At 44.0% G+C, this 11993-nt stretch overlaps 1 protein-coding gene across 1 annotated transcript in view; it reads right to left on the reverse strand.

The window, feature by feature from the left end:
* Window positions 1-1157: 1157 nt before the first annotated feature.
* The window catches only part of ak8 (adenylate kinase 8), a 13671-nt gene continuing 2835 nt past the window's right edge, over window positions 1158-11993 (reverse strand). Inside the window, exons 7-15 of the mRNA XM_022764750.1 lie at window positions 7458-7539; window positions 7248-7319; window positions 6014-6214; window positions 4448-4570; window positions 3659-3748; window positions 3054-3189; window positions 2699-2779; window positions 1789-1918; window positions 1158-1408 (exon numbers count right to left, since the gene is read on the reverse strand). Of these exons, the coding sequence (XP_022620471.1) occupies window positions 1319-1408; window positions 1789-1918; window positions 2699-2779; window positions 3054-3189; window positions 3659-3748; window positions 4448-4570; window positions 6014-6214; window positions 7248-7319; window positions 7458-7539 (1005 nt within the window). The 3' untranslated portion in view covers window positions 1158-1318. The remainder of the gene's footprint in view (window positions 1409-1788; window positions 1919-2698; window positions 2780-3053; window positions 3190-3658; window positions 3749-4447; window positions 4571-6013; window positions 6215-7247; window positions 7320-7457; window positions 7540-11993) is intronic.

Below are 11993 nucleotides of genomic sequence, written 5' to 3' on the forward strand. Positions count from 1 at the left end.
TTGTGGTGGTGTTGGGTCTTTGTGGTGGTGTTGGGTCTTTGTGGTGTTGGGTCTTTGTGGTGGTTTTGGGTCTTTGTGGTGGTGTTGGGTCTTTGTGGTGGTGTTGGGTCTTTGTGGTGGTTTTGGGTCTTTGTGGTGTTGGGTCTTTGTGGTGGTTTTGGGTCTTTGTGGTGTTGGGTCTTTGTGGTGGTGTTGGGGGGTCGGGCTCTGTGCAGGTTTAGACCCTGGTCACCTAAACACACCTTAAATGAACACATGTGGTTGTGGTCATAGTGGGAAGCCAGTGAGGGATCATGGCCTTGGATGTGGGGGAGACACGGTGAGCCCCCCCCATCAGACACCACACAGAGGTAGAACAGGTGACAGGACAACAGGACAGGTAGACAGACAGAGGGACTGTATGTGACCGTATGAAATCTCTTAAAGTGGTGACTGTCGAACAGGAAGCTGTGAGCTGGTCAGAGTGACGCTGTCTCTTCATCCTGAAACTGTTGGACATGATGAAATGAAGGACCATGTTTGGACACTTGTGTCTCTTTCACACATCGACTCTGAAACTCACGTCTGTCTTAAAATCATCTCTGAAAACATTTTGTTCTTTTCATGAGAGAAGAGGCTGAAAGCAGCTGAATTCGGAGACGTGAGCAGCTTTAAAGATGATGTTTGCCTGAGGCGACAGTCCTCGCACGCTCGCACGCACGCACGCACGCACGCTCGCACGCACGCTCGCACGCACGCTCGCACGCACGCAGAGATTTGTGTTTTCGGGTCAGGAGATAACTGTAGCTGCAGACTGACGCTGCAGGTTCCTCTGTGTGTTTAATGTTCAGGTGTCTGAGGTGGCGATGAACCTCCAGAGAATCATCAGCTCAATCTGCTGCTCCTTTAATGCCTTCATCGTGTCAGACTGTAACGATGTGCGGTCTGATGACAGAACACTCGTTAGTAGAGCCAGCACTCTGACCTTTGTGTGTTCAGTGAGGAGTGTATTGTGTATACAGTGTGTGTATCTACAGTGTGTGTATCTACAGTGTGTATCTACAGTGTGTCTATCTACAGTGTGTATATGAAGGTGGGGGCAGAGGCTTTGACAGAGTTAAAATAATCAGTAAATATTAAAATCTGTTTTTAGGAAATAAAAAACTAAAATTCATGAAAGAAAAAACTGAACTTTTATTTTATTGTGAACAAACCAGCAACATTAAAACATGTAGTTTAGATCAGTATAGGAAGAGGACTCTCTCTCTCTCTGTGTCCTCTGTCTGTCTCCACAACCTGAGTTCACCTGGGTCCAGGTGAGTCCAGGTGAGTCCTGCTGTCAGGCAATATTCAGTCTGCTCTCTAGAGCCTCGTACACAGAGTGGGGATCCTGGTCAGCATCAATATGAACCGCATCTGGATACACAGACTGTACACACACACACACACACACACACACACACACACACTGATGTTTTTATATATTTCTGTAAAGTTACATCTGATCGATTTATTCTGATATTTTGTTTTTAGTTTTCTGTGATGTCGTCTAAACCTTCAGTTCTGACACAGGAGATTAACTGTCAGGCTAATTAACAAGCTAATATACATGGTGGAACATGGTGGAACATATGTGGAACATATTTGGAACATGGTGGAACATATGTGGAACATGGTGGAACATATGACATCATTTAGGGTCATTTAGCTTCACATGACCTTCAGAAGATCAGGACGTGGTATTAGAGTTCAGATCAGGTTCAGGTTCTTGAGGGTTCTCACTGGTCCAGTATAAATGTGTGTGAGTACCTGCAGAACAGCAGTGTGTGTCCTGTACTGGTCCAGAGTGTGTGTCACAGCGTGTGTGTCGTCCTCTGGTCGGGTCTCCAGTCGGTTCTGGACCTGGGAGCTGGGAGCCGGTCGAGTCACAGCGTGAAACCTGCAGGAGAGACACCGTAACGACACGATGACGTGACCAAGCAGCTCTGCACGTGACTGCGATTGACAGGTTGTCCAGGTAATAAACAGTGACCTGCTTCATGTTGTTGTTGCCATAGAAATTAACTTTATTGACACGTCGTTTCTGTGTTTGAAAAGCAAAACACAGACTCAACATTTTTCTAAAACTCAGTGAGACACATTTGATCTGTGACATGTCTGTTCGTTTAACTGGTCACTAGTTTAACTGGTTACTGGTTTAGCTGGTCACTAGTTTAACTGGACACTGATTTAACTGGTCACTAGTTTAACTGGGTACTGGTTTAACTGGACACTGGTTTAGCTGGTCACTAGTTCAACTGGTTACTGGTCACTGGTTTAAATGGTCACTGGCTTAACTGGTCACTGGTTTAGCTGGTTACTAGTTTAACATTGGTACTGGTTTAACTGGTCACTGGTTTAGCTGGTTACTAGTTTAACTGGGTACTGGTTTAACTGGACACTGGTTTAACTGTTCACTGGTTTAGCTGGTCACTAGTTTAACTGGTCACTAGTTTATCTGGTCAATAGTTTAGCTGGTTACTAGTTTAACTGGGTACTGGTTTAGCTGTTCACTGGTTTAAATGGTCACTGGTTTAACTGGTTACCGGTTTAACTGGTCACTGGTTTAAGTGGTCCCTAGTTTAACTGGGTACTGGTTTAACTGGTTACTAGTTTAATTGGGTACTGGTTTAACTGGTCACTGGTTTAGCTGGTCACTGGTTTAACTGGTTGTACTGGCCTCTCTCCACTGACTGGATCCATGGTTCTCAGAGTGAGTCTCTCCAGACAAACATCATCTGTCAGCTCCAGGAAGAAAACTCTGAGGAGAGAAGAGGTCAGAGGTCAGAGGTCACCACCAGTCACTGTTTTTTATAGAGACGATGGCTGTGATTGGTCAGCTTGTGTTTGTGATGCTGCTGCAGAAACAGAGTTCACTGCTATCACACCTGTTAGTGGAGCTACCTCAGGTAAGTGCAGGTTGATATTAAGAGTACTATTAGTAGTATTAGTAGTATTAGTATTAGTATTAGTATTGTATGTAGTACTTGTTGGGCTGGTGTATGTAGTAGTATTAGTAGTAGTATCAATAGTACCTGTTGGGCTGGTGCTGGGACAGGCTCTTGGCTTGCTGCAGGTCTCGGGGGAACCCGTGCAGGATCCAGCCTCTGCAGCTGCAGTCCACTTGGCTCAGACGTTGGTCCAGAACCTGCAGAACCAGGGAGTCTGGAACTGCACCGACACATTCATCAATAACCAATAATCAGTAATGAGCTGCTTGTGTTCAATCAGTTAATATCTGCAGCCACAACCCCATCTGAAAATACATGCAGACGCCTCTATGGTCATGTGATGCAGAGCGAGGCAGCTGATTGGTCGATCCAGACAGAGTTTATAATTTATAAATCTAAATATATTTAAGACACATGATGATGATGATGGGGAGTGGAGTGATGGAGGAACAGATGTTTCTGAACATGGACTCTGTAAGCTACTCATTATTAAACACACACACACACACACACACACACACGAAGAAGACTGCAGAATGACAGAGATGGGGGAGGACTGTGTAAAAACCCCAGGGGCTGCTGGGATACAGACAGGTATCAAACAGTCGTATTTCCACTTCAAAGAATTCTGCTGTTGTCTGCCGCTGCTGTGTGTGTGTGTGTGTGTGTGTATGTGTGTGTGTTTGTACCTGGTCGTTCATCATCCAGGTATGGTTGGATCTCCTCTCCCAGACTTGAACCATCAGCTGCTACAGACCTCAACAACTGACCACAACACACTGAGAGAGAGAGAGAGAGAGAGAGAGAGAGAGAGAGAGAGAGAGAGAGAGAGAGAGAGAGAGAGAGAGAGAGAGAGAGAGAGAGAGAGAGAGAGAGAGAGAGAGAGAGAGAGAGAGAGAGAGAGAGAGAGAGAGAGAGAGAGAGAGAGAGAGAGAGAGAGAGAGAGAGAGAGAGAGAGAGAGAGAGAGAGAGAGAGAGAGAGAGAGAGAGAGAGAGAGAGAGAGAGAGAGAGAGAGAGAGAGAGAGAGAGAGAGAGAGAGAGAGAGAGAGAGAGAGAGAGAGAGAGAGAGAGAGAGAGAGAGAGAGAGAGAGAGAGAGAGAGAGAGAGAGAGAGAGAGAGAGAGAGAGAGAGAGAGAGAGAGAGAGAGAGAGAGAGAGAGAGAGAGAGAGAGAGAGAGAGAGAGAGAGAGAGAGAGAGAGAGAGAGAGAGAGAGAGAGAGAGAGAGAGAGAGAGAGAGAGAGAGAGAGAGAGAGAGAGAGAGAGAGAGAGAGAGAGAGAGAGAGAGAGAGAGAGAGAGAGAGAGAGAGAGAGAGAGAGAGAGAGAGAGAGAGAGAGAGAGAGAGAGAGAGAGAGAGAGAGAGAGAGAGAGAGAGAGAGAGAGAGAGAGAAAGAGAGAGTTATATGCAGATTTACAGGTGAGATGTCATCGCAGTGACAAATCGGATTATCTCTATGAAGGGTGTGCGCGTGCGTGTACCGTCCACCATCTTGTATTTCTCTGACAGCAGTCTGGCCTGGTGACTCTTCCCTGACCCCGGCGGACCCAACAGGAGGATTCTGGGAGTTCTAGAGCGACGACGAGTCCGGACGAAAGCCAGCACTGAGACAACACGTTAGAAAGTCAACAATAAGAAAAAAGATTTCAGCATCACTGATCCACAGTCAGATCCAGCTCAGTAAATGTAAAAAGAGACAGACACCAGATCAGTTTATCCATTAACAACCTCATCAGTGTTCAAACACAGAAGGTCTGTGGGATTCAAACTCCTTCATCTACAGCAGGGATGCCAGGGTGAAATGGGTCAGGGGGCCAGATTTTTTTCAAGTGAGACCTCAGCGGGCCGAATTACACTTTCAAACTGAAAGGACCAAACACTGACTCAACATCACTGTTTGAAATTATTCATTAAAGCCTACACATCAAAGAGAAATTGCATTGGCACCACAATAGCCTCACAATGAGGCCTACAATTACATAGAAGCCTAAAGCAAGTCACAGTACCCTCTGAAAACGTAACGTTGTCCTATCCATGCTAGGGCTGTCAACACTGCTCAAAAATGACCTTCGAATATTCCCTCTAAAAAACACATATATTCAAACTGTTTGAATATCTATCTGTGTATTATTCAATGACGCGCATCACATCAATACCAGGACAAACTAATACAACGAGACATAACTACTGTATAGGTAGGCTAGTTCATTTAACTTTAAACATATTTGACAACATATTACCTACATAAAAATAACATGAACTAATGGCCAAGACCGCAGAGCTCACTCTAGCTCTCACACTTGCTCGCTCGCTCTCTCTCTCTCTCTCGCCCGCCCCCTCACGCTCTCTGTGCAGACTAGTTTAAATGAACAACAACATAAACAAATGCTGAGTGCTGATCAAAAGTTTTGTGCAAGCAATTTAAGCTTAGGGGGAGGGGAGGGGGGGGGCTCACTGCGCTGTCTGTCTCCCGCAGAGTCACACCAGGCAGCTCCGCAGGATTAATAAAGTATGAAACCTATTTTATTCGTGCATAACACATTTTTACCTAACGAAATTATCTGATTTAATTCACATTTCTGGCGTTTTGTCTTTCTAAAACAACTTTACCCGCTCTCCCATATCAACCCACGGGCCGGATGTGATGTTCAATCGGGCCGTAACCATGGCATCCCTGATCTACACAATCAATATCATGAGTGTTTGAGATGCTGAATAACAAACACAGTCGTGTATCACAGTAAGTCACACATCAAACTAAACCACTGCAGCACCTCACAAAATCAGAGAAGGACAGAAGTGAAGCTGAGATATAAAGTAGGGAATTGTCTGCATATACTGAAACTAAACCCTGAGGTCAAAACACCAAACTACACAATGTTGTTAAGAAGTAGCAGTGATACTCATGAACTTCAGGTATTCTACTATAACATGGTAGTATTATTTCAATGTGTAATACTGTCATGTTATTGGACAGGTACTGCAATATCAAAGAAAGGATTACCAAACATGAATGCAACAGGAGTCTCTAAACGAGGTTCAGACACCTTGTTGGTAGACGTCGGTGTGTGGTTGGTCACTGTTGATGATCTTCAGGACGTGCTGATAGGCTGACCTCAACCCTGTGACCTCACAATGAAAATGCTGCAGCGCAGCCAATCGCTGCTTCTCTGAAAGGGCCGGCGCCTTCTCCAGACGTTGAGCGATGATGTCATCGAGTGGCCAGATGAAGGTCTGATGGTAGATGTCTGCAGACAGGAAGTGATGAATGTCTAGTGTTAAATTGACCTTGGAGTCGAGTGTTGGACTGTAATGAAAATGATATGTCAGTAAACACACTGACAGAGTCTGAGGATCACACTGTTAATGTCAGTATTGTGTTTCAGCTCAGGTCAACAGCTGACGGTACCACTGTTAAAAAAAAGAAGCTTAAAACAAAAAGTTTTACTGAGAAAAAGTTATGTTGTCATGGTTGCTAGGCAGCAGGAACTGCATTTTGCAATGCAATGTTGAGGGCGGGAACAGCTGGTGACGCAAAGTAAAAATCCTCCGTAGATGAGACTGTCTCATTTCAGTTTGGTCTTCACGGTCTACAAAGGACCACACCTTCACAGATGGCGTCCTCCTCTGAACTGGGAAAACCCTGGTGCCTACGTTACCCACAATACACCTGGACCCCTGACAGCTGGGCCGTGGATTGGGGTGTGTGTATCCTGGAGCCTGGAGCAGGGATGAGGAGGTGTCACCTTCTCAGGTTCCCTCTGGAGTCACTTTCATACTCCTGTCTTCACATCTGCAGCATCAGAGGTATCATTCCCCGGAGAGGGGGGGCATGTCTCTGGCACTTCTTTCTGGTTTCAGTACCACTGAACTGTTTTTAACCCCAGGTTTTGCCTGTAAGGCAACATACAGGCTGCCCTGCTGTCGGGCTGTATATGGTGTCAGAGGAAACCTGCATTTAGCTGCTGTTTTTATCATTTTCCTACAAACACACTGACAGTCCTTTTCCATTGCCGGCTCCACGCCACTCTACTCCCCTGTTTTGGGTTTTCCATTGGTCAGAAGTTATGGACAGTACCTGGTACCTGGGACTCAAACATTATTCACTGAGTCTAAAGGCTCATCGTTGACTTTGGAAATGGCGGTTTGATTTTTGAGTCAGTGTTTAATGGAAATGAAAGGAAATTACATGTGATTATTGGGTTGATGAGGCTTTTTGGACACTAACTAACTTTGGACACTTTAAAGCTTGAGCTGTTTGATCTACAACACAGGACTCACCTCCCGTCAGTGGGTCCACCAGTTTCCCCTGACTCCTCTCCAACAGCACATCATCAGGAGCCTCCAACATCACTGACACACACACACACACACACACACACACACACACACACACACACACACACACACACACACACACACACACAGTGTTTGTCAGTGACAGACTTCATATTCACAGTTACTGTGAGCTGATCGTATCGTTGCTCTCACCAACATGTTCGGGGATGACTCCGGCCTGCTGCAGAGCCAGAGCCTGCAGGCGAGTCTGAGGGATTCCCTCCAACACCCAGCCCTACACACACACACACACACACACACACTGCATGTTAAAGATGTAGTGTGTGTTCTTCAGTTCTTTGTCTCTCGTCAGTACCCCCTAGAACTCTTCGAGAACCTTTAAAACGATTTCTCAGGACCAAATATCACCTGGATACAAGAAACTAAAACCTCAGCATTGTTAGTAATGACTGTAGGTGGAATCCTGTAATGATTATATGACTGAGGGAGGGAGTACACGCTTCCTTTATTGGAGTTAAAGTACTAAGTCTAAAAATACTCTGTTACAAATAAAAGTCCTGCATTTAAAATCTGAGTGAAGAAGTAAAACTTTAAAAACTTTACTTTTTACCTTAAAAGTTATTGATCAACAAATTATTTCAGCTCTTAATTTGCAAAGTAACTAGGCTGTAAAATAAATGTCATACAGTACAAGTAGAAAGAAATGGAAATACTCAGAGTACAAGTACCTCAACAGTGTACTGAAGTACAGACAATCATTAAACCTTGAGTCCATGTCAAGTCTCGAGTGCCCCGTGTTCATGTCCCACTCTGAGTCTTCAAGCTTGAGTCTGAGTCGAGTTCCAAGATGGACTCCAGACAAACCACTGAACGCCGCTTTCTGATTCACTCAGATGACCTGCGGCTGCGGTGTAATACAGTGTGCTCCATAGATGCTTGTGTGTAGGAGCACGGTAGTTCAGCGGTTGAAAAACGTAGTGCCAAAGGAAAGAGCTGTTTTCACTTAAACAGATGTTGGATTGTTTTGTTTTTACCCCCCCCCACGCCAAAAAACCACACCTGTCCCTTTAAACCATGGAATCATGGAAATGATTAGAAGTTCTCAGGACTCACTTCAGTTTGATTTGTTTGATTCTAAATGTTGGTAATTAAGGTTTCTAAAGGCCAGGAACTAATTGTTATCAGGTAGTTATTTATGAACATTTTAAGTGTCAGTTTGTACAGTGTGACTGTGTCTGTGTGTTCAGCTCATTAAACAGTGTGTCAGAGTCACAGTGATGTGTGAGGCTGACAGCAGCTCTACTCTGAATCAAACTAGTGTTTAATGCAGGAGTCTGCAGAGAGCTGCACACGTTAAGACTCTCTCACAGTCGTGTGGAGGCTATTCCCTCAGTGCTGCCTGACAGGCTAAATAAAGATGATAGGAGCAGCAGCACTGACACACACACACACACACACACATGCACACACGCACACGCACATGCACATGCACACATGTGATAAGTTGTGTGTGTTGGATGTATTGTGTGATTTTGTCTTCAGTACAATCTAGTGACTCTAACTGAGGACAGAACTGCTGAAAATCATGCAAACATCTTTGAGATGCTAAATTGTGAAGCTTTTGAGCTTTTGAGCCTTCCTGTGGCGCAACAGCGAATTTCCAGGTTTCACCATGAAACAGGAAGTGGTTATAACTATAATATACGGTACATTGTCCAAACTTCACGTGTTTGATGACAGACCCACACTAAAGACATCTACATGTTACTATGACGACAATGGGCCTCATTCACCAATATCATCTTAAGTATTTTCTTAAATTCTTTCTTAAGAAAGTTCTTAAGAAAGCTCTACGTCAGATTCACGAACTGCTGCAGGAAGTGAGTCGCTAACGAGCAGTTCAGTGTTAATGTAGCGTTCATTCATTTTAAACATAATGCTTTGTAAAATAACAACAGTTATTATACATGACAAAAATATTATTGTAATTTAAATAATATAATATTATATAACTGAGGAACAGAAGAAAACACAATAACCGCTTATTTTGCTCAAACATGTCAGCACTCAAATGTGTGTAAGAGAGCTCTTGAGTGTTCATAGATTCTGTTCTCACCTGAGAACAAATCCCAAATAAGAAAACACTGCTGAATGTCAGAATCTTCATAAAAAGTGTGAAAGTGGGTTTCAAGAAGAAATTTCTTCTTAAAAAAGGTTGGTGAATGAGGCCCATTGTCATGGCGCCACCTACTGAAAACAGGAAGTAACCCTTGAGTGAAAATCATCATTTGATTTACGTGATGTTTTCATGCTCTGGTTTACACTTGATGTACAGGAGACGAGGTGTTCCACAGGGTGAGGGCCGGTTCAACACTGCTCTAATTATTTTATTGTTTTTTTATTATTGAAGGTTTTTATTTCATTTTACTCGATTTTATCTCTCATGATCATATGTCTGTGAAGCACTTTGTAAACTTGTTTTTCAAAAAGTGCTATACAAATAAATATTATTATTATTATTATTATCATCATTATTATTATTATTATCATAAGGAAATTAAAGTAAAATAAAAAGGGAAAAAGTTCCTTTAACCCTTTGAGGCCTGAGGGTATTTTTCTTGATTTCTACATTATTTCTTAAGCTCACCTTTTAAAGGGACTTGCATATAACATCATACCCAAGTGTTTATATCACAATGTTCAGAACATTCTCAGCTCTTTCTATAACGGGGCGTCTTTCCGACCCTCGTTGCACTGTGCAGAGATCATTGGGCCCCAACTCTGAGAAAAAGCCCAGTTTTTTTTTAATTCTTGTTTTGATGGTTGAAATGTGTACACCAAAGGCTTAGGTTCATAAAAATAGAGCAAAATGTGAATAAAATAGATAAGATAAATACAGTTCATGAGACAATCAGATCCTGATGTCTCTACATGTGACCTCAGACTGAACACAGAGAGACAGACAGAGAGAGACACAGAGAGAGAGACAGACAGAGAGAGAGAGAGAGACAGAGAGAGAGACACAGAGAGAGAGAGAGAGAGAGAGAGAGACAGAGAGAGACACAGAGACAGAGACAGACAGAGAGAGAGAGAGAGACACAGAGAGAGAGAGACAGAGAGAGAGACAGAGAGAGACACAGAGACAGAGACAGAGAGAGAGACAGAGAGAAACAGACAGAGAGACAGAGAGAGAGAGACAGGATGTGAGACAGGTGCAGTAATTAATGTGACAGTAGGAGGCGGGGTCCTGATGGGAGCTGTCAATCATCCTCCTCTCCTCCATTCACACTGACACACAGAAGATAAACTCATCACACACACACACACAGTCCCTGGTGTGTGTGTGTGATGAGTTTAGCCTGCGGCCAAAAACAGCCATTAGCAGATCAAAGTAGCTGCTAAACACACACACACACACACACACACACACACACACACACACACACACACAAAACATTGATGCTAGATGCTAAGCTGAAGCTAAACGCTGGAGGCTGAAAGCAGCAGCTTTTTGTAAAGTTTAGAGGAAAAGACGAAAGCTGAACGCTGGTTTACCGCTGATCACTGAAGGACTGCTGCCCTCACACTCCACACACACTTTAAGATAGTGAACAAAGACTTTGAGTGATGCCCAGCAGGTGCCAGAGTTAGAAGACGTGGCAGACGAAGAGATGACAGATGTGTTTTCTTGTTGGAAGCAGATAAACTCAGTGAAACGTTCCCAGGAGTTAAATAAACGTCAGATCACATGGTGAAGATTTCATGACCACAGAACAAAGGAGGCAGCACACCGAGAACAGAAACTGGTTCCACGATGGTTTACAAAGACAACAAGCAGTCATGTATTGATTCAGTTTGTTGTGATACTGATTATTGATCTGACACCAGTTTCCGTCTGATCACTGGACCCGGCTAAAGGAACAGTAGAACCTCATACAGGACACCTTGACCTCCTGAAGGACCTCAAGAACCTCCTCAGTGATTCTGCAAACCCCCCATGGACCTGTAGAACCACCTGAATGACCCTTATAACCTCCTCAGTGTCTATAGGACCAACTACAGGTCTACAACCGCCTGAACGACACAGGAACCCCTCAAGTACCCTTTAGAACCCCCTCAGTAAGTTGTTGTTGTTGATAATGTGTTGATGTTGTGTTGCTGATGTTGTTACTTTTGTGTTGTTGTTATTGTGTTGTTGTTGTGTTGTTGGTGTTGTTGATGTGTTCTTCTTGTGTTCTTCTTATTGTTGTTGTTGTTGTGTTCTTATTGTTGTGTTGTTCTTGTTGTTATGTTGTTGTTGATGTTGTGTTCTTATTGTTGTGTTGTTCTTGTTGTCGATGTTGTTGTTTTGTTGTTGTGTTGAGAGCAGCTCTCGGCCCTGATCGACACTGACAGGAAACGGGACGTGATGCTAATGAGGAGCAGCAGAGAGGACGAGCCCCAGTGAAAATAACACGCGTGATGTGACAGCATCATGTCTGTTTGATCAGCTGATCTCTGGGGAAACACGCCAACACGCTGCTCTGCCTCCTGGGAATTGTAGTACGACTCAGCAGCGACCAGAGCGCTAATTGTTATCATCACAGCAACACATCAGAGAGAGAGAGGGAGAGAGAGAGACAGAGAGAGAGAGAGACAGAGAGAGAGACAGAGAGAGACAGAGAGAGAGAGAGAGACAGAGACAGAGAGAGACAGAGAGAGAGAGAGAGACAGAGAGAGACAGAGAGA

This window comes from Seriola dumerili, unplaced genomic scaffold (genome assembly GCF_002260705.1).
Source record: "Seriola dumerili isolate Sdu_G_001 unplaced genomic scaffold, Sdu_1.0 BDQW01000567.1, whole genome shotgun sequence".
Taxonomy (NCBI): domain Eukaryota; kingdom Metazoa; phylum Chordata; class Actinopteri; order Carangiformes; family Carangidae; genus Seriola; species Seriola dumerili.